Consider the following 24,203-nt stretch of genomic DNA (forward strand, 5'->3'; position numbering starts at 1 on the left):
ATGCAGTGAAGAAATTGTCCCCTTTTAGCATTAAATGTTCAGGTTTACTTTACATTTATTATCCACTAGTGTGAATTTTCTTTGATTCAGCCAACAAAGAGTACATACCTACTTACAAGGCATCCAGTGTTATACAAATTTTAAAGTATATTTTTATACGTAACAAGCAGAATTCCAGAAAAGTTTGACTACATTGAGTTTGGCCCATTTAAAAGTTTCTGTTGCTGTTGGACTAAAACTGTTCCTATTGCTATAAAATGTATTATTAATATTACTACTTGTTTTAAATTTTGGCTGTTAGTAACGCATCCTAAGTGGCAAAGTTATTTAAGAAATGGGTACTTTCCAATCTTATCCAACTTTATGTTTACTCTTTTGTTATTCAATTCTTGAATCCCTAATTATGATTGTGCAGAGAGAATAAACCCCAGTTGGATTATTCCTTAAGTTTTTTTTTATTAGTTACAGTTCCCGAACCAGGCCAGGAATGAATAAGTCAGTATGCTCTCAGTTTAACATATGAAATAATTCTGTAGAATGCTAATTGAATTTTAATTTTTTCAGTCTTCTTAATAAATAACTGTGCTCTTGGCATTTTTTGTAATTATATTGCGCGTTTCCATTTCAAACTGTTATCCAATATGGTTGCAAGGTACCTAAAGTTACTAACTCTTTCAACTTCTTTTGTGTGATTATACTGGTTTGACTGTCTTCCTAATATGAAGGGCAACTCTTTTGTGTTCCTCACATTTAATTGGATGATCTGCCCCTGCCACCATCTCTGCATCTTCTTCACGTCTTCCTCAAAATGTGCCACATGGTTAGAGGAATCAGTCAGTGCTGTACCATCTGTAAATTTGGCAGTGAAGCAATCGTCTCTCATGCTATTAGTGTAGAAACAGAAGAGTATAGGGACAATCACTCTTCCTCGTGGAGCTCCTCATGATGTATAATGTAAATTTTATTTTCATAATTAATAGACTGTTTCCTGTTAAGGAAAAAGTCCACAATTCTTTATCTGCACTGATCTTTGCTAATCATCAGCATTTTGACACCGTTAAGGCCAGAAATTCTAGACAACATGATAAGTTACTAAAGAAAATGGCAAAAGAAACACAATTATTTAAAGCTATGGCAAAAATAAAAATTGTTTTTGAGTCTCTAAAAAATATTTGTAGGCTATATACCTAAAATATGAGATCAATTACAAGTAAAATGTCTGACTGATTGTGAAATTGCGGTGAAAATGAAACCAACAGTTATGGGGGACTCAATACTGTACTAACTGGTATCTGCTTGAGTGTAGAATGCTTTATTGTAATGTCTGGAAGACATTAAGATATTAATGTTGCAAAATTTTCTGACTTTAAATGATATAAAAACAGAGATTGTGTGTTTTGGACCTTCTGATTTTAGTTGTGCTCCTGCAATTAAAAATTGTCCCTTTCACAACCTACTGTAAACCCTTCTCAAAAAATCTTGGTGTAATTTTTGATAATGCCCTTAAATCTGGTAAACGAATTAACAACATTGTTAAAGCCTGTTTCTGTCAGCTCACAATTTTAGTAAAGGTCAAGCCCTTTCTTTCTCTACATGATTGTGAAACATGTTGCATTTGTCTTTTCACAGCCTGACTATTGCAGCTCATTATATATTGAAGTTAACTGATCATCCCTCGCTTGTCTTCAGCCAGTCCAGAATGCTTCTGCCAGGCTTCTAACAAGCATACAAAAACAGAATCACAACACCAGTCTTAGCTTCTATTCACTAACTTCCTGTTCACTTCAGGATTGAATTGAAAATTTTACCGTTTGTTCATATATCCCTGAATCATTTTGCTCCCTTGTATCTTACCTCCTGCGGTGGGCTGGCACCCTGCCCGGGGTTTGTTTCTTGCCTTGCGCTCTGTGTTGGCTGGAATTGGCTCCAGCAGACCCTTGTGACCCTGTACTTAGGATATAGCGGGTTGGATAATGGATGGATGGTATCTCACCTCTTATACACTTACTTACTTCACAATCACTGAGGTCCTCTGAATAGAAGTTATTGGTTGTTCTGAGTTCCAGACCTAAGCTTAGAGGGACCGTGCTTTTGCAGTAGCTGCCCCCTTTAAAGTAGTCTACCTTTTTATATTGGGTCAGCAGCAACTTTGGTCACTTTTAAATCCCTCCTGAAAACCTATATATATATAGGTGTGTGTGTATGCACAATTATTAGGCAAGTGAGTATTTTGACTATATCATCATTTTCATGCATGTATTCCAACTCCAAGCTGTATAAACTTGAATGCTTATTGGATTTAAGCATATCAGGTGATGTGTATTTGTGCAATGAGGGCCTAAAGAGATCAACACCCTATATCAAAGTATTCATAATTTTTAGGCAGCTTCTTTCCCTCAGGCAAAATGGGCCAAAAAAGAGATATACTGTAACTGACTCTGAAAAGTCAAAAATTGTAAAAAGTCTTTCAGAGGGATGCAGCATTCTTGAAATTGCTAAGATATTGGGGCGTGATCACAGAACCATCAAACGTTTTATTGCCAATAGTCAACAGGGTCTCAAGAAACATGCTGAGATAAAAAGACACACATTAACTGCCTTAGATTTGAGAAGAATCAATCATGATGCTTTCAGGAAACCATTTTCCTCCAATGCTGTCATATTCTTGAACTGCAACCCACCTGGAGTTCCCAGAAGTACAAGGTGTTCAGTGCTCTGAGACATGGCCAAGGTAAGGAAGGCTGAAACCCGACCATCACTGAGCAAGACACACAAGCTGAAACATCAAGACTGGGCCAAGAAATAACTGTAGACAGATTTTTAACAGGTTTTATGGACTGATGAGATGAGAGTTACACTTGATGGACCAGATGGATGGGCCTGTGGCTGGATCAGTGATGGGCAGAGAGCTCCACTTCGATTCCATTAAGGTGGGTACTAGTATGTGCGGGTATTATTAAAGATGAGCTAGTTGGACCTTTTTGGATTGAAGATGGATCCAAAATCAACTCCCAAACCAACTGTCAGTTTTTAGGTGACACATTCTTGAAGTAGTGGTACAGGAAAATGTCTGTATCTTTCAAGAAGACCATGATTTTTATGCAGGACAATGCTCCATCACATTCATCGCAGTACTCCATTGTGTGGCCAGCCAGTAAAGACCTTTCAGATGAAAGAATAACGACATGGCCCCCTCACCTGACCTAAACCCTGTTGAGAACTTGTGGGCCCTTTTTGAATGGGAGATTTACCGGGAAGGAAAACAGTACACCTCTCTGAGCGGTGTCTGGGAGGCTGTGGTTCCTGCTGCACAAAAAGTTGATCGCCAACAGATCAAGAAACTGACAGACTCCATGAATGGAAGGCTCACTGATTTTTTTTAAATGTCAGAAATGTTTATTTGTAAATTTTGAGTTATTGTTTATTATTCTCATTTTAATAGATGAAATTAAACAAGTGAGATGGGGAAATTTTAGTTTTTCCTTTATTTGTGTAATAATTCTGCACACTAATAGTTGCCCAATAATTTTGGACATATGTGTATCCCCTTGAGAATGTTCACACTCACAGTTCTTTCGTAAAACATTGTGGATTGACTGATAGCACTGTATTTGTTCCATATTAAAATTAATCCTCAAAAATATAACTTGCCTAATAATTGCGCACACAGGTATATATATATAAAAAAGAAACGTCCTCTGACTTTCAACTGTTTTTACTTTCAGTAAACTTAATGTGTAAATATTTGTATGAACACTAAAAGAGTCAACACCATAAGACATAAACTAAAAATGTTTCACAATGTGTCCCTGAATGAAGGGAGGCTCAAAATCAAAAGTACCAGTCAGTATCTGCTGTGGCCACCAGCTGCTTGAAGTACTGCAGTGCATCTCCTCCTCATGGACTGGACCAGATTTGTCAGTTCTTGCTGTGAGATGTTACCCCACTCTTCCACCAAGGCACCTGCAAGTTTCTGGACATTTCTGGGGGGAATGGCCCTAGCCATCGATCCAAATCGATCCCGCTCCAGGGTACAGGCCTCGGTGTAACGCTCATTCCTTCGACGATAAACATGAATCCGTCCATCACCCCTGGTGAGACAAAACCGTGACTCATCAGTGAAGAGCACTTTTTGCCACTCCTGTCTGGTCCAGCGAAGGTGGGTTTGTGCCCATAGGCGGCGTTGTTGCTGGTGATGTCTGGTAAGGACCTGCCTTACAACAGGCCTACAAGCCCTCAGTCCAGCCTCTCTCAGCCTATTGCGGACAGTCTGAGCACTGATGGAGGGATTGTGTGTTCCTGGTGTGACTCAGGCAGTTGTTGTGGCCATCCTGTACCAGTCACGCAGTTGTGATATTCGGATGTACTGATCCTGTGCAGGTGTTGTTACACGTGGTCTTCCACTGCGAGGATGATCAGCTGTCCTTCCTGTTTCCCTGTAGCGCTGTCTTAGGCGTCTCACAGTGCGGACATGGCAATTTATTGCCCTAGCCACATCAGCAGTCCTCATGCCTCCCTGCAGCATGCCTAATGCACGTTAACGCAGATGAGCAGGGACCCTGGGCATCTTTCTTTGGGTGTTTTTCACAGTCGGTAGACAAGTCTCTTTAGTGTCCTGCGTTTTTAGAACCGTGACCTTAAATGCCTCCTTTCTGTAAGCTGTTAAGGTCTTAACGACCATTCCACAGGTGCATGTTAGTTAATTGATTATGGTTAATTGAACATGCATGGAAAACATTGTTTAAACCCTTTACAATGAAGATCTGTAAAGTTATTTGGATTTTTAAAACATTATTGTTGAAATACACAGTCCTGGAAAAAGGAACGTTTCTTTTTTTGCTGATATATATATGTGTGTGTGTGTGTGTGTGTGTGTGTGTGTGTGTGTATGTGTGAGTATTGGTGTATTTATGGAAGCTGTACAGCACTTTGGTTGACTTCTGTTGTTTTAAATGTGCTCTATAAATAAAATTAACTTGACTTGACTTGTACTAATTGTGTCTAGAGTCAAAATTAATATTTTGTGGACAACCAAAGAAAATAGGTTTTGAATGTCAAATTACATTTTGTGCGATGTTTTGCGTCTGATTTATTAATTGTGTTAATATAAATTACTTATGAATGCTGTCACTTCATTTTTTTCTCTTTAGCCTCCTGTCTCACTATTGTTCAACTCGACTTAATGTCCATTTGTGCAAGTGTCAAGCACTTTGGGATTTCCACTATTTGTAGCCCTCCCGATCTGAAAAACTTAGCATTTCTAGGCCATTTTTAGACCATATTTTCTGCAGCATATTAAATAAAGAGTAAACCAACAGATATTGTCATCAAAAATGATCGAAAGGTGTGTATGCCACATCAACCAACCCCAGTGGTTAAACCCCAATGGGATACGAGGTGTACTCCATTTCACAAAACTTTGACAAAAAGAGGATGGGTAATATGTAGGCATATAGAATGGTGTTTTTTGCTATTTTGAGATTGCTAATGATGAAAAGTGTAATGCTTTTGATATTTGATTCTTTACTGGTGGTTTAACTCCAAGACCTCTAAGACTCATTCCTAGAAGGTTGAAAATGACAAATGTCATAATGTGAGGTGCCATTTAAAACTTTTCAAGGTCAGTGAATATGAATATGATGTATTTTTTTTATTTTTGTCTATTAAAATTGAAAATATTTAGACTTTAAATATTTACACTGAAGCACAAGTTTTAATTTTTGAAGTATTTGATGCAACTTTTCTCATTTATTATGTACTCCTATCCAGTGCTGGTGCTAGGTTATTTTGCGCTTTATGCCAAGTTTATTAATGTGCCAACCAACTGTTTGGTAGCTAACTGCATCTGGATATTCCCCCCTAATGCTCTGTTCCCTAGATGTTTGCCTAATTTGTCTTAATGGTGGTGCTGCCACGCTCATGAGTATCTAATTTTTGAGCAGATTATGCTAATTCAGACTTCTGTCTCTCTATTATAAAAAATAATCTTGGGATGGCAGACTATGGAGACGAGATGTAATCTTCTCAGAAGACAATTTGAAGTCCCATGAGAGACACTTTAACTTGCTCCCAGCTCTTAAAACAATGACAAGCAAAACACGCAGCTTGCAGCAAATGATCCGACCACTTCTCCTTGTGTGCATTCAGCCACCCTAACCACCCCCACAAAACGCAAGCAGCAGAGACACAAATTGGCAAAAAGGACAGCGGCTGTACAGGCATTAGAAAGATCAACGGGCAGCACAAAAGCAGCTGCCCCCCCCTCCCCCTTCACAACACGAGCAGCGTTATATGTCCTGCAAGAAAGAGATTTAACCACGGCCAGGGCCGGAAATAAAGGACAAGTATTGTTTTTACAACGTCACGCCAGACAAGGCAGTGAGCCATCAATTAAAACAAGTCCACAGACATCTAACGTAGCACTTGTTGGATTGCTTTTGGCAGACACGCATCATGTGCTCCCAGCTCTTAAAACAACGAGATGCGACAAGCAGAACAGGCAGCAGAAAGACAGCAGATGATCCAACCGTTTCTCCTTAGTGTGCGTTCAGCCGCCCCGCCTTCACAAAGCGAGTAGCGTTATATGTCCAGCGAGAAAGAGATGTAACGACTCCCGGGGCCGGAAATAAAGGACAACTACTGTTTTTACAAACGTTTTTAAAGTAAAAGTGAAAATAATGCATATGTTACAATTCCCATGAAAACAACAATCTCTTTAAAACGAAACACGGTGGTGGGCAAGCAAAGCAAGCAGGGGGCAGAGCCCCCTAGCCTTTTCGAAAAGAATGTTATTTATTTTGCACCTTTCCTCTATGAATAACAAGCTGGCTCTTACTTGGAATGAATTATTTTCATGCACTAAGCCTTCTAGATAATTTCTAATTATAATTTCTATCATTTTATGGGGTAAAGAAAAGGTAACATTCTCCCTTTGTCAATCTTCTTGAGGACTGGTATCACATTTCCAGATTTGTCAGCCATTACGTTATTCCCCCATCTGTAGTGATGTTTGATCAGTTTAATAAAATGTATCATTTTCTTGCTTTTCAGCAGTGAAGGTAAAATTTTACCAGGATCTGTGGCCTGGCTAGCTTTCAAGATACCTAGTGCCTGAACCAGTTCTTAAGCATAGTGCTCAGTTTTACTTCTATCTGTGGTATTCCTTTCTTTGTAAACTAGCTGACTGAATATTCATATCATTAAATTTCCAATCACTGAAGTCTAAGACTTTAAAGTGTTAAATTTTTGCATTTTTAGCAGGAGTAATATTGAAGGAATTTCCTTCTGTTTGGATTACAGTTGATTATGCTTGATCCTCTCCCTCTCTCTCTCTCTTATGTGTTAGAATTTTCCTGAAGTGATAACATTCATTTGTTTTAGTATAAATCTTTTTATTACATCTTTCTTTTTTTCTTTTTTTATCCTCAGAATTAAAAACATTAAAACAAGTATAGAAAGATTTAGGTATAGGATTTTTATCTAATCAAACAAAAGACAAAAACATCACTGCAGTTTTATTTGGAAGTTCTCATGCCAGTAAAAGTTTTACATACAGAATAAAAGTTCACCACTGAAAAAAAAATGTGATGATTCACACTTAATATTTTCAATCTGAACCAATATAATTATTTTTAGCTTATTGATCCCACAATTGTTAAGTTGAGGCAAATCATTTAGAGTGATTGGGTGCAATTCACTTGTTTTATTTTACTGAAGTAAATCTGTTTTTTAAGTTGTTCTTCTTTTTTGGCAGTTGGAAAGACATAACGCTGGAAAGTTCGACCAGAAGAATATACAAATGGCCCCTCAAACACAGCACATGAACAACCTAAAATATTAAGTTAAATGAAATAGGATTTTTACGTTTTTTCCCTCCACCATAACTTAATTTGGTACAAACAATTGTTTTTTACTTTGATTGAGATCTGAAACCAAATATTTCAAGCTGCAACACTAAATGGCTAATCTTAAGTTGCTTGAAAGAGAAAATTTACATTGAATGAACAACATCAATGTTATACTTTTTTCAGTGATAGATATTTCAAAATGAGTTTTAGGTCTTTTTGAAAAAATGTAATGTAGACAAAAGTAGAACCAGTCCCAACCTTTGTCCATAGGTTCCTGGTTGCTAGTAGAAAGCACTACAACTGACCTGTGAGAGCACAGATGTCATAGTTCTTTCATCTATTACTTTTCCAAACTGTCTTCTATAATAGGCAAAATGCCAAAGCAAACATTGGGCACATTGCTAGTTTGACATATAAAACCCTAACATATACTCCTGGATTCATTTAACAATTGAAAGTAACTAATTAATCTAATATACACATTTTGGGATGTTGTTGGGAATCTTAGATCAGGAAATCTCCAATGGTTGAACAGGGCAGCGTTATGCCTGAGTTTCAGAGTCTGAAGATGTAAGGCAGCAGTTCTAATTACTGTGGCATGTTGTTCTCTAAATGTGTGATACTTTACTGTATTCTCATTTTGCTTTATATTTTCTCTTTGAACAAATTCACATTTGATCATTTCATTGACAACAGTTGTTTGTACCTGTTCTTTGCTTTATGTGATATGACAATCTTTTCGTGATACTCAATCTGTGTTGATGAACAATGATTTGTTCTTTACAACTGCACATTTTCAAAATCCAATGCATTTTGTAGAATGTCTCTAACAAAAATATATTTTAAAAAATAGAACTAAAATAACCTGAAATGAAGAAAATTATTTTTTATTAAAACAACAATAAATGGAAGTTATAATAGAGCAGTGATTAACAGGGCTGCATCACAACTAACAAGTCCTTTGAAGATAGAATATTACCCTTTGCTACAATATCAATACATTCAGACGGTTTTGATTATTTGGTGACTCACGCCTGGCCTGTAGTGTAAGAGTAAGTATGCCCTGATATTGTGTGGCATCCCATCTAGGAATGTTTCTATCCTTTCCTACATTGCATCAGATGCCACCTTAAGAAGTTCTGCCTTCCTGCAATTCTGTAAGGATTGAAAAAGCAAATTCCAAAATATGGTAAATATATTTGAAGACTATCCTGATGAGATCATTAGTGATGTGTCCCAAATGCTGTAATTTATCAGTGATTTTTACAGGTAGTCAGCCATGAGCTCATCTAATAATGTACATTTCTTCATGTATTTTCTTTTAATTATTGTTACTTGCTTAACAATATGTGAAAGCTTATGACTGAATCACATTACATTTATTTGTTAAAGAAATTAATTTAAGTAATCAAAGAATTTCCCTTTACTTGGAAATTCTTAGTTTACTGACATAAATTGTTGCAGAAGTAAAGCAAATGTATAATAGTAAACTAAGGAAAGAATATCCTGAGATCATAATTAGTTGGCCAATGTAATTACTGTGCACTTCAAATAATTTAGTTTAAATTACACATAAACCAAGCAAAATAGACATATTGTTCTGTTATTAGTTCTTATAAAACTTAGTATGCATGTAATCAAAAACTTTAAAACTGCAATAAAAGAAAACACACAGCACAATTTTCATTACAATTACAGTTTGCTTTTATGAGGTACATAATAATACAGAACACCTCATAAAATCTTATGAAAGACAAGCTGTGAGAGTTAAGTTGAAACCATATTTAATGGGCAAATACTAGATTTTACAAAGTCAAACTTTAAGTGGTGAATATTGAACAGTAGCACAAACCAAATGAACCAAAATATTTTAAAAATATTAATATTCCATGGAAAGTGTGAAATTAAACATTTAAAATGTTAAATGCATTGTTTTAATAGATGCCTCTGTGTGTCCTAAAATGATACAATCGAATACAGTTGACATTTACACGCAATTATTGATGGACTAAGAAAACACTCCTAACTTAAATTTAAGTATATAAATAAACAGGTAAAAGATGTCTATAAATTATAATCTATCCAAACACAATAAAAATAAAAGTAGGTACTGTACGTACTTTTAATTTTGCCGTGAACTATCTTCCTCACCCTCAGAGTGTCGCTGTTGCCTAATCCTAAAAGGAAAACAGCTTGAATGCTTCTGAAGCAGGCGGATAACAAAGACGTGCTACATATTTTTTCCTCTTTCTCTGAAAGGATATTTAACGGAAAAATCAGTCATACTTGATATTTTACAAATATTCAGTTGTACTCCTGGAGATGCTGAGGTTAGTGAATCTTTTTTTAATATTCTTTAAAACAACGAGCATATTTTGCTTGAAAATCCGTTATTCTGTTCCTGAAGAAATGGAGCACGGAACAGTAATTGGAAATATATCCTCCAATATTGATGTAGATACTAGTAATCTATATAAACGGGGCCTGCGGATTGCTTTGGGGAGTGGAAAGAATTACCTAGATATTAACACAATAAACGCACAGTTATTTATTAAGGAAAAAATCGACCGTGAAAATATTTGCGCCTTTAAAGATGAATGCATTCTTAATCTAGAAGCTTTACTACAAAATCCACTGCAGATGTTTAGCATTGAAGTAGAAATCTTGGATGTGAATGACAATGCTCCGAGATTTCCTTTCAGAGAAAGTCGAATAAACATTTCAGAATCGAAGCTAAAAGATGAAAGGTTTTTGTTGGTTAAGGCCGTGGACCGTGATATTGGTAATAACTCCGTGTGTGATTATAAATTGAGTGAAAATATGTATTTTGAAATCGACGTGCAGAATTGGAAGGATGGCTCTGTTTCTGCTGATTTATTAATTAAGGAGACACTGGACAGAGAACAACAAGCGGTGCACAGTTTAATTCTGACGGCCATAGATTGTGGATTACCTGCCTTGTCTGGCTCGATTAATATAACGGTTACCATACTTGATGAAAACGACAATGCTCCCAAATTTGAAAGACAGATTTACCAAGTAGAGGTTTTAGAAAATACATTAATAGGAACCACCTTTATTACTCTAAACGCAAAAGACGCTGATGAAGGCTCCAATGCTGAGTTATTATATTCATTTAATCCTCACACCTCCGAGGAGGCGCAGATAAAGTTCCGTTTGAATTCGAGAACTGGTGAACTCAGTGTTAGTGAACTACTGGATTTCGAAGAAGCTTCCCTGTATGAATTATTTGTACAAGCAAAAGATAACGGGCCGAATCCTATGACTGGGCATTGCAAAGTAATAATACGAATAAGTGACAGCAATGACAACCACCCAGAAATTGTTGTTGCGTCATTGCAGAGTTCAGTACTAGAAGATGTACCCATAGGCACAGTCATCGCACTCTTTAGTGTCACAGACATGGACTCTGGAAACAATGGCAGGGTTAACTGTCATATATCAGATAACAGTGAGTTTGAACTTAAACAAACTATGGATAATGTGTTTGCTTTGGTGACTGCAGGACTTTTGGATCGAGAAAAAAAATCTAGCTTTAATATCACTATCGTCGTGAAGGATGAAGGCACTCCACCCCTCTCAAACAATAAAACAATTTCTTTAAGTCTGTTAGATGTAAATGACAATGCGCCATCGTTTTCACGTTATTCATACGAAATTCCCATTTCAGAAAACAACATCCCTGGCTCTCTGCTGTGTTCCATTACTGCAAAGGATCCTGATGCAGATCTAAATGGCGCTCTGACATATTACATAAAAGAAACAAATGGGTATAATAACACCTTCACGAAGTATTTTTCCATCAATCGGGACAATGGAAACATTTACTCACTGCAGTCTTTCGACTATGAGAAACAGACATTTTATACGTTTGATGTGGTAGCTAAAGACTTTGGCAGTCCTCAGCTAAGCAGTAGTGTGAATGTGAAGATAACTGTTCTTGATGAAAACGATAACACCCCAGTTATCGTTTCACCTTGGCGCCCTCATGGATCAATAGTAAGCGATACAATTCCGAGTTCAGCTGAAGAAGGATATTTAGTGACTAAAGTTATAGCAATTGATGACGACTCGGTTCAAAATTCACGAATTACATACCAATTGCTTCAAGTTACTGACCAGACATTATTTACATTAAACCAATACAGTGGAGAACTTCGAACCAGAAGACGTTTTGTCCTTAGAGACTCTTCCAAACAAAGACTTGTGATTCAGGCTCGGGACAATGGCAATCCTTCACTGTCATCGACTGTTACGATCCTTATATCAAGATCTGACCCCGAAGTAGAAGGTCTTCTGACACTTAATGACGAGCTAGAGACGGATTATTTCACGTCTTTAAATATTTATCTGATGATAGGTCTCGCAACTGCTTCATTCATGCTCATTTTTACTATAGTGATCTGTACTGCACTTAAATGTCATCGTAAGCCATCTGAGGAGAGCACAAAAGCGGCGCATCGGATAAGCTGCTACAGCCAAAGGGATTCAATGATTTCTGACCTGCCGGCACACTCGACTTTATATTCGAGTGACGCTTACTGGCACAGCGTGCTTTTGGCAGAATCAAGAAAAGGAAAAATGCTGGTGAGGCAGTCAATGCCCAATGGAACTGGCTTCATTGTGTCAAGTTTGGAGAGGAATTCGGAGCAGGGAACGATAAGCGAATTAGCCGACACACCAATCCAGGTAAGGTTGTAAGAATCATATTTAATAACGACGTTTTTGTCAAAGTCGCTTGTTTCAGTTTAATCGAGAAGCTTTCATTGTACAAACAATTTAAAAAATAATTTTATGTTTATAATGAAGATTTTTAAAGGTATTATTTACGAATTAATCAGAATTCCAACATAGGACTTTGGAGTTATGAGGCTACAATGAGCATTGTGGTACTGCACTTTACTTCCGATTAAAAATACTGAGTTTCTTTAGTCTAATAGAGTGCGTATAGTCTTGGAATACAGTTGGCTTTTCAACTTGGCCTGATTTCTAGTGCAGATATATATTATTTGCTAGCACTGTGGCAAAGGTTACACCAGTTATGGCCTGACTAGAACATTACAGAGGCCACGGCTAACTTTCCTTAAGTTACAATCAAGCGTTTTTATAATTTAACATATAACTTGATTCATAGTTTCTTGTTTCTCTGCATAGCCTGGTGTTTTGGAATGTTGTAAATAAGTAAACCCTGCTAAGCTTAGCCTTATAGGCTAGCTGTCTTCATGTTGTGTTTAGTGTTATTTTTTCTTTTGTTTGAATGCAACACTTTTTATAAGTGTTTGGCTAAATGTGAATATTGTAATTTTTTTTTGTGTTGGCTTTCTGCTTATGTTTTTAGCTCTTCATATTTAATTAAATTTAATTTCAAATGCTTTCTCAATTTAATGAAATTCATGTCATAAATATAAACTATCCATCCATCCATCCATCCATTATTCAACCCGCTATATAACTACAGGGTCACGGGGGTCTGCTGGAGCCAATTCCAGCTAACACAGGGTGCCTAGATAACTTAGGAAGTCAAATCTTCTGCCTGTGCTCCAGGTTGAAAAGAAACTCCTTAAGTTATCTATGATACTAACCATTTCCAATTTCAGAATTAAAATATGGTGCAGAACCATGTGAATATCCTTTTGCGAGAATTTTGTCATACAGTATGTTGTGTGTTAGCTCACTACTCCAGTTGTGTTTTACAAATTAGACATTCTCTCCATAATAATAATTACTTTAATACAGAGCTTTGCTAGTGTACTTAAAGCATTTGCAAAGACAATGGAGAGTCACTTCAACCATGATGCTCAGTATCCAACTGAATGATGTGACAGCAATTATTCTTGTGCCAGTACACTCACCACACATTAGCTATTATGAAGTGAAGAAGTGAGAGGTATAGTTAGCCAGTAAGGGACAGTGGATAACTTGGTGACCAAAATGACAAGACCACAGTAGACAATTTATCCAAGACCTCACGGTAAACCTCTAATCTTTCTAAAGATGCCTTCAGATCTTTAATGACCACAGAGCCCTCAGGATTATGTCTCATCCAAAGGATGGCTCCAATTTTTACAGCCTAGTGTCCCTGTGTCTGCAATGGAGCATTTGGATCCATAACAAGACCACCGGTTAAGCGTCTGATGGCCTGACCAACTCTTCTTCCATCAGCAAACCCAGGTTTTCCTAGGTGGCTTGTATTCCAAGTACTAGTTTGGGCCCAAACATGCTGATCTTCAGGGGGATTGCATATTCTGAAGTGGAATTTTACTATTTGCATACAAGTAATCTTGTAGTTCATTTCTTCCTATTTCCATTACCATAAATCCATCCATCTATCCATTATCCAACACGCTATATCCTAACTACAGGGTCACGGGGGTCTGTTGGAACCAATCCCAGCCAACCTAGGGTGCAAGGCAGGAAACAATCCCCGGGCAGGGTGCCAGCCCACCAAAGGGCACGTACACACACACATGCCAAGCACACACTAGGGACAATTTAGTGAACCCGGATCTCATAACTGTGAGGCGGCAGCGCTATCCACTGCGCCACCGTGCCTCCCATTACCATAAATCTGATAGTCAAAAGGCCTGTTTCACTAAAATATCTGATTTACTTTTTCATCTTTGTTGTGAAGTGTTGTAACATTTCCAACTTTACATTCATCACATTTTTCCTTCTGATGTGACTGCTTGAATATTGTAAGATAAAATATACAAAGATTTTTTCAGCTCTGCAGGTAAAAGTCTGGCCCTGCATTTGTTTAGTAGCCAAAACACCCAATACCTGCAGCAGTTTTCAAACATGGAAGTCACTTTTATTCTATCATCATTTCTTTTGTATTAAAAAAAGAAGAAAAAAGAAAACATAAACAATTATTTTATTTATCTGCTATTTCCTGCTTTCTAATGCTTTAAAATCAGTCCTCTATTAACCATTAAGCAAAAAAAGCACATGCACAGAGCGCCAAGAGAATGAGGGCACTACCCCCAGCTATTCGACTTTTGTTGACTCAGCTTTAGTCAGTTTCCTTGTAGTTGTAGTTGTCCTTATCTGACTGTGATGACGTGGGTTCTGCTCCATGCTCCCATCACTGTTTGGAAGCCCTTGAACCCAACACTGTCGATAGATATAACTGAGGTGAGCTAGACAGTGAGATAACAATTGAGCAAGGGATTGGTATAAATGTGCAAAGTGCTTTTATTAACAAGACAATCAAAAACAAAGTGTTCAATAAATAGTGCAGTGATCCAAAAAAGAGTCATTAAATAAATAATCCAATAAAAGAAAACGAGGTTAAAATAGCAAAAAAAAAAACAATCCTTTAAAATTGAGGTTGAAACGTTCCATGTGGAAGCAGTCTTTAAAAACAACAAGCTTGGTGCTTCTTCTATGCTGGCGTCTCACCTGCTTCTCCCGACTAAGCTCTCTGCAGCTCCCCTCTTCAACTCACATCCTCCCGATCCCTGGCTTCGGTCTGGCACTCATCAGACTTGGTTCAATCCAATGGCCAGGACGCTCACATTGGACATTCCCTGACCAAACCTCCCGAATCCCGCTGCCTTTCGGCCAGTCGCCTTTCCCTAGTCACTCCCGCTACCTGGTCGCTCAGCGGGAGCAACAATAACTCCAACCCCTGGGTGTAGGCCTAACACCCAGGCCCTCGCAGCTGCCTGCGAGCGCTCGTTCGCTCACTTACCCACACGCTTTTCGTGGCTCTCCCTCTTGCATGGACATGCTTCCCTATAACCTCCGTCTCCTTCTCCTTTTCTCTCTCGTTCTTTTTTTTCCTGATCTCCCTCCCAACCGACTCGCGCTTCTTTTATACAGCGAGGGGCCATAGCAGCTGCAGCACATTAGCCACGGGAACAATCACGCATGTGGGCAGTCCCTCACCTGTGCACTAGGTGAGAAATGCCCACACCACAGATCGCCCCGTGGCTTGCTACGGCCACTACGCCCCCTCATGAAGCCGCCTCGAGTGCGGTGATTATTTATTTAAAAAGAAACATCCTTTGCTCAGCGAGCTGTGGACCCATAACACCACACTGACATGTTTAAAATAAATGTACATTGTTAACAAAACACACTTTCTTTAGTGTGGTGTGTTTTTAATTTTTATTTAAAGGTGTTATAAGATATCACGTCAATAAACACAGCTAGCTATGAGTGGCTAACATTTAACTCATCAGCTGATATATGCAATTAACCCCTAAGCTTTTATTAAATAATTCCGTTAACTGATTTTTCACATAAACAATCTAGGTTTTAGTGAACAAGATTTAAAATTGTGTATCTGAAGTAAGAAGTCATTGATTTGTGAAAGATCAAAGATTACTGTAAGTATAGAGAGTAGTACAAAATGTTGATAAAATGACATAAAGTATAATCATATGTTTTGATGTTTGACTTTCAAGATAAATTACTTTTCTTATTCATTCCTTCCCACTAGTTAATAGTTAATATTTAATATAGTTGTGGGGTCTGGCCTTGGGGATGACCTGGGAGGAAACTGAATTTTTAATCTCTCATTTCAGCTTCAGCACTTACTGAGTCTTTATGTCTTGTCAGTTAAACAATAAAGGGACAGAATCGACACTATGGTTGGAATGTGCTTAGGGCGTCATTTAAACTTAATCCACTCTGGTTCTTAAACAGTTTTATTGTGTTTTTTCTCTTTGAGCAGAACATGGATAAAAATTGGGTTAGAATTTACTATAATTTATACTTTGCACATCCTATCTTAAATTTGCAAGTGATTTTTGCATCGAAATGGGTAGTTTGCATGTTGCACTATATATAATATCATATACATAGTGTGAGGGACCAAACGGTGTCCCTGCTGGAATGAATCCTGCTCCCTTGCCAGGCCAGTAGACCATGGGAAAGGCAAGTCAGCTCAGAAGCAGCAAAATTCAGCTTTCATGCCAAGACATGGACACAGAAAGGTGCCATGGCAGCAGCTACCCTGGGGCTGAAGTCCTAGCAACCACAAAAGGACACTCTGGATGGGCTTGGGTATATGGAATGTTAGGACATTGGGTGACTGCCTGCTATGGGCAGAGCATCCCTCCGTACACTGGGTAGCAGTATCCCACATGGCAACATGGGAGTTGTTGCCCCAGGGGCCTGTCCTGGGCAGGACTGTAAGAGCCGCTATAGGGGGAGCTGTTGGATATTGATGGCAGATAGACCACTGGGATCCTGCCTGGCCTGGAAGTGCTTCCTGGAGACAACAGATTAGGCTCCAGAAGTACATCCAGGTCTGGAGTTAAAAGAGAGCCCTCAATTTGGCCTAGGGGTCAGAGTAGGTCGAAAAGGTGTGTTGAAGAGAGTAGAAGGAGAAAAGAAATACACAGAGAAGAGAAACTGTGGACTGTTCTTCTGTATATTATGAAGAGAAGCCTGTTGAGAGATATTTCCTTATTAATAAACTATTATTTGCAAGCAGGGGTTGGTGTTGTGCAATTCTGTGTGGGGTTTGGAGTGCTGCTACACCTCCATATACAATATGTAAGTATATATATTGTCTTCATGCATTTAGTTAAGTGATCTATTTATTGATATATTTATTTATTTGCTTTTGGACATTTGTGATAAGTTTTATTCACACATATTTATATATATAACCATCTGTGTACTGCCACATCTTTGTGTTCATGCACACTTGCCTGGAAATGACACTAACATATGCTCAGTGCCGGAAGTGGAGACACATAAATGCTGGAGGTTGCGGTCACGTGTCTCTGCTTTGGTGGTTTTAATATTTATATTTAATCATAAGATAGAATGTGATGCATAATGTTTGTTCCTACGCTGATAAGCACTGATGGTATGCACCAAACACTGCTGGTATGCACCTGCGAAAAATGCAGAAGTTTAGATAGGCCCACTTCAAGTCCTGCATATGGGAAAATGATGCAGAAAGTGTAAACTCAGAAGCATAGTATGTACAGGTAATTTTTTACTTGGTGTGTAATTTAAAGGCGTGTGCACTTCGTGTTTACTGAAGTACTGTATATGGAAAAGCATCAAAATGTTTAATATTTTCAGTCTGAACAGAGTTGAGCTTATGATTTGACAATAATTGATCAAAATCTTTACTAAGGTGACTTACATTTAACAACAACTCTTTTGATAATTAGAGGAATACTCCTCCCAAAAATAATATATTTTTATAAAATACTTAGCCTACCCCATGTAAATTGTACTGATAGCCAAGAAAATATTTCAGCCTTATATTTTCATATAGAAAACAGACACACACAAAACAAAATTAAAATGAAAGAGAAAAAGGACATTTTTTTGTCTAATGTTGCTTTATTGATATATGTTCCTAATAAATTTTATCAAGGATTATAATTATTTTTACTAAAATGTTGGTTAGAGAAATGAGTTCAGTTTAAGAATCAAAGACATTCTGCCTTCATCTCCCAGCCATTAGTCTGACAAATTGAATTTTGCTGAAATAATGTAAATATGTATTGAAGTAAGGAACAGCATATAAAAGACCAGTTTAGTTGACATGCATTTGAGAGATTATTTCACAGTTAAAAAAATTCATTTCAAATTTTACAAAAACGAGGAAGTTAAACATGTTTCTCCTTAAAGTTTATCGGCATTTAATCTCCTTCTCAAAATTTGTTTTAAAAGCTGTCATCAAGCACATTATTGCATAGACTTTAACCGTTTATTGCTTTAGGTAACTAACAATACACCTTCTAATGTTTGAAAACATTACACACACACACACAAAAAAAAAATCATAGATATCCATCCATCCATTTTCTAACCCGCTGAATCCGAATACAGGGTCACGGGGGTCTGCTGGAGCCAATCCCAGCCAACACAGGGCACAAGGCAGGAACCAATCCTGGGCAGGGTGCCAACCCACCACAGGACACACACAAACACACCACCTAACCTGGATGTCTTTGGATTGTGGGAGGAAACCGGAGTGCCCAGAGGAAACCCACGCAGACACGGGGAGAACATGCAAACTCCACGCAGGGAGGACCCGGGAAGCGAACCCGGGTCTCCTAACTGCAAGGAAGCAGCGCTACCACTGCGTCACCGTGCCGTCCAATCATAGATATGTTATGAAAAATTAACATCAGAAATAAAAATAAACATATTTTATAGAGTCTTTTATCATTTTTCTTATGGACATTTTAAGAAACAGAAAAATTAAAACAGGGCTAGGGGTATCTTGATTTTAGAAATAGTCTTAAAAAAGGTTTTACAACGGGTAAAAATGGGTCAGTCAGACAAAAATTTGTAGTATTTGTTCACAATTGCCACCCGTATGCCTAAACGTATGCATTCAAATAAATTACATGTTCACAGTTTTATTGCTTTGCAAAGTTCACGCACCGAAAATTTTTAAACCGTAAATAAATAAATGCTGTATAATCTAGCCAAATACAATCAAACTGAAGCGCCATGCTCTCACGGAAGTATCCCTTTCAGCCTCACAGTGTCGCTGTTGACTAATCATACAGGGAAAAGAATGCATAAATTCATTTGAAGCAGGAGGAAAACAAAGACAACCACCGATATTAAATGTTTGGTTTAAATCATTTTTCTGAAAGGATATTCAGTTGAAAGATCAGTCATATTTGATATTTTACAGGAGTATTTAACTGTGTTCCGGGAGATGCCAAGGTTAGTGTTGTTATTAATGCTCTATAAAATAGCAAATGTTTTTTGCTTGAAAATCCATTATTCTATTCCCGAGGAAATGCAGGAAGGAACAGTAATTGGAAATATAGCTTCCGATATCGGCCTAGATACTGAAAATCTTTCTAAACGGCGGTTAGGGATTGCTTTGGGGAATGGAAAGTATTTTCTGGACGTTAATAAAATAACCGGACATTTATTTATTAAAAAAAAAATCGATCGAGAAAATATTTGCTCATTTAAAGATGAATGCATACTTAATCTGGAGGCTTTACTTGAAAGCCCACTGCAAATGTTTAGCATCGAGGTCGAAATCTTGGATGTGAATGACAATTCTCCGAGATTTCCTTTCAGTGTAAGTTTCATCAATATTTCGGAAGCCAAGGTTAAAGATGAAAGCTTTTTGTTAGTGAAGGCCGTGGACCCTGATGTGGGTAATAACTCAGTATGTAATTATAAACTGAGCGAAAATGTATTTTTCGACATCAACGTGCAGATTTGGAAAGATGACTCTGTGTCCGCAGATTTATTAATTAAACAGACGTTGGACAGAGAAGAACAAGCGGTACACAATTTAATTCTGACGGCACTGGATTGTGGAAAACCTCCATTGTCTGGCTCGATCAATATCACGGTTACCATTCTAGATGATAATGACAATGCTCCAAAATTTGAAAGACAGGTTTACCAGGTGGAGGTTTCAGAAAAGACATCAGTAGGAATTACTTTTATTACAGTAAACGCGACAGATGCTGATGAAGGCGCCAACGCTGAGTTATTATATTCCTTTAATCCTCACACCTCTGAGGAGTCACAAATAAAATTCCGTTTGAATTCGAGAACTGGTGAACTCAGTGTTAATGAAAAGCTGGACTTCGAGGAATCCCATCAATATGTGTTATTTGTGCAAGCAAAAGATAACGGGCCAAATCCCCTCACAGGACACTGCAAAGTGATTATTAAAATCATTGACAGCAACGACAATCAGCCCGAAATCATTGTTGCCTCATCGCAAAGTTCAGTATTTGAAGACGTACCCATGGGCACAGTCATTGCACTCTTTAGTGTCACAGATCTGGACTCTGGAAACAATGGCAAAGTAAATTGCCATATTTCAGGAAGTGATGAGTTTAAACTCCAGCAAACTATGGACAATGTCTATGCTTTGGTGACGGCTGAACTTTTGGATCGGGAAAGGAAATCTAGATTTAATATAACTATTGTCGTCAAGGATGAAGGAACTCCTCCTCTCACGAACAATAAAACGATTTCTTTAAATATTTTAGATGTCAATGACAACACGCCATCGTTTTCATATTCTTCATACGAAATTCCCATTCCAGAAAACAACATTCCTGGCTCTCTGCTGTGCTCCATTACTGCAAATGATCCTGATGCAGATCTGAATGGTGATCTGAAATATTCCATTGAAGAAAAAAATGATTCCAATAATACCTTAACGAAATGTTTTTCTATCAATCGGGACACTGGAAACATTTACTCAGTGCAGTCTTTCGACTATGAAAAACAAACATTTTATACTTTTTATGTGGTTGCTAAAGACTCTGGCACTCCTCGACTAAGCAGCAGTGTGACTGTCAAGATAAATGTTCTTGATGAAAACGATAACACCCCGGTTATTGTTTCACCCTGGCGCCCTCATGGATCAATAGTTAGCGATGTAATTCCTAGTACGGCTGAAGAAGGATATTTAGTGACCAAAGTTATTGCAATCGATGAGGACTCTATTCAAAATTCACGAATTACTTACCATTTACTTCAAGTTACTGATCAGACATTATTTTCCTTAAACCAATATACTGGGGAGCTTCGAACCAGAAGGCGCATTGGTCTCCGAGACTCTTCCAAGCAAAGAATTGTGATTCAAGCCCGGGACAATGGCAGTCCTTCATTGTCATCGACAGTTACAATTCTCATATCAAAATCTGACACAGAAGTAAAAAGTCTACTGACAGTAAATGACAATCTAGAGACAGATTATGTATCTTCTTTGAATATGTTTCTGATGGTCGGCCTAGCATCTGTTTCATTTCTCCTTATTTTAACAATAGTGATCTGTGCTGCGCTTAAATGTCAACATAATTCTTCTGAAGACACTGAAAAAACAGCACATCGGATTAGCTGCTACAGCCAAAGGGATTCAATGATTTCTGACCTGCCGGCACACTCGACTTTATATTCAAGCGACGCCTACTGGCACAGCGTGCTTTTAGCGGAATCAAGAAAAGGGAAAATGCTGGTGAGACAGTCAATGCCCAATGGAACTGGCTTCATTGTGTCAAGTTTGGAGAGCCACCCAGAGCAGGGAACGATAAGCCAATTAGCCGAAACACCGATTCAGGTATAGCTTGTGTCATTATTATTGTTTTGTTTTTGAGCGAGGCTAAGGGGACAATTGAAAATGGGGTACTTGATAAAGAAAGTGTTTTAAAGTTTCATATTTTAAAGGAAGAGTTCCTAAATGGCGAAGAACATTATTAAATATATATTTTAATTTCATTGTGAACACTCCATGTTTTCATTAGTACTAAAATAAGCAATACATTTCAGTCATTTTTATTATGGACAAGGTTATATACCATCCATCCATTTTCTAACCCGCTGAATCCAAATACAGGGTCACGGGGGTCTGCTGGAGACAATCCCAGCCAACACAGGGCACAAGGCAGGAACCAATCCTGGGCAGGGTGCCAACCCACCGCAGGTTATATACCTTATTTCATTACTTATGCCAAAAAAAAAGTGAATTTCACTCTTGGGATAATGGAATACTAAGAACTGCCCAAGATGAATACTAAGAGGACATTGTGCATTCTTAAAAATAAAGATGTCAGAGTGATTCTTCAGAGCGATGCTGTAGCATAGGGCACTCATTTTCGGTCCCCCAAAGACACATCCACATACAGGTTCCAGAAAGAACCTTTGTTTACTTAGATTCATATCAGGCTCCATGCAGTAAACAACCATGAACAGTTGGTAAGGGATTTGTGAAATGCCAATGGATTTATTATTTTAAAAGGGCTTTTGCTTCATACAGTAACACAGGCCAAATCCAGGGTTTCTTAAAATGTTATTACCCTTCTAGTTGGCCAGCCGTAGTTTAAAGATTGAAGTTCTTTTCTACATATTAGGAAGATTTTCAAAGCACACAACACTAAACCAGCGTCATATGCGTTGAACCCTTAGAATGAAATGGGGCTTTGTCAAACAATGGTTCCATAAGGAACTACACAACGCAGTAAAGAACCAAAAAATGTCATTAAAGAACCAGTATTTTTTATGAGTGATAGTTCAAAGATTATATGCATCTGTCATTTCAGAGCCATTTTCTCTTGTTCTTCAGATACAACACAATGTGTAGAGTATAAGCAGAGTATAAGTCCTATAGGAGGTTATGCTCAAGTGTTATAATGCACTGCTGAGCCCTCATATGGACTGTGTGCTGTTTTGGTCTCCAGGCTACAAAAAGAACGTAGCAGCAGCACTAGAAAAAGTCTATAGAAGAGCGACTAGGCCAATTCCAGGGCTATAGGGGATGAATTATGAGGAAAGATTAAAAGAGCTGAGCCTTTTCAGTTTAAGCAAAGAAGAGAGGCATGATTCAAATGTTTAAAATTATGAAGGGAATTAATACAGAGGACCAAGACTGTTATTTTAAAATTATTTCATCAAGAACAAAGGGACACAGTTGGAATCTTGTTAAGATGAGCTTTGTTTGGATAAATGGCCTGATTTGGCTTATATTGTTCTAATGTTCTAATATACAGGACAATGAATACACATTAAATAGTACTAGCCTCATTTCTCCTTTAATCACAGTTTAACATAACACCTAATCATTCATCCATTTTTCAATTTTTTTTTTGTTCATTATATTCTTTTGTAAATCATCAGCCTCTACCATCAGTGATTTATAATTTTCACAAAACTCTAAACCTTTATGGAATTTTTGAGAACCGAGCCTTTCCTAGGGAGGAAAATGGTGCAATGTAGGAGCCAACTGTTTGAGAGCGCAGCCTTCAGAATCTCACACACTCCCACACTCACTCATACTGGATTAGTAATGAATGCAAATAATACCAGTGTGTCTTTTGAAACCAGTTTCACTGCAAACATCACATAAACTTTGGAAGCATTTGCTTCTTCTCTATAATTTCAATTTATAGTATGGAATGTCATTATATGACAAGTTTGGGGAACTTGGCTTGAAAGGGGACCAGTACATGTCAATGCAATAAACTAGTCTTTAGCACCAACAAGAAGGCAGCTTCATATTTTTACATCAGTCTCTTAAGTTTTTATTTTTAATCATAAAGCCTAAGCCCACTGAACAGTGTCATTTCCAGGCAGAGGAGTAGCTTCAGTGACAGACTTTTGTCACCGTCCTGCTCCACTGACAGACTGAGGAGATCGTTCCTCCCCCACACTATGTGACTCTTCAAATCCATCTTGGGGAGTAAATGCTAACATTATTTAAAGTTATTGTCTGCTTTTAAATGCATTTTTATTACTATTTAATGTAATATTGTTTTTTGTATCAGTATACTGCTGCTGGATTATGTGAATTTCACCTTGGGATTAATAAAGTATCTATCTATCTATCTATCTATCTATCTATCTATCTATCTATCTATCTATCTA

General features: G+C 37.7%; 2 protein-coding genes across 2 annotated transcripts; both read left to right on the top strand.

Annotated features, from left to right (window-relative positions):
• The first annotated feature begins 10,256 nt into the window (after nt 1-10,256).
• Nucleotides 10,257-12,569, top strand: LOC120543283 (protocadherin-10-like). Its single transcript, XM_039776317.1, has one exon. It carries the CDS (start codon nt 10,257-10,259, stop codon nt 12,567-12,569), a length of 2,313 nt encoding a protein of 770 aa, XP_039632251.1.
• Nucleotides 12,570-19,602: 7,033 nt separating this feature from the next.
• LOC120543284 (protocadherin gamma-A8-like) lies at nt 19,603-21,909 on the top strand. Its single transcript, XM_039776319.1, has one exon. It carries the CDS (start codon nt 19,603-19,605, stop codon nt 21,907-21,909), a length of 2,307 nt encoding a protein of 768 aa, XP_039632253.1.
• The last annotated feature ends 2,294 nt before the right edge of the window (nt 21,910-24,203 follow it).

The sequence above is a fragment of the Polypterus senegalus genome, chromosome 13 (genome assembly GCF_016835505.1).
Source record: "Polypterus senegalus isolate Bchr_013 chromosome 13, ASM1683550v1, whole genome shotgun sequence".
Lineage (NCBI taxonomy): Eukaryota > Metazoa > Chordata > Cladistia > Polypteriformes > Polypteridae > Polypterus > Polypterus senegalus.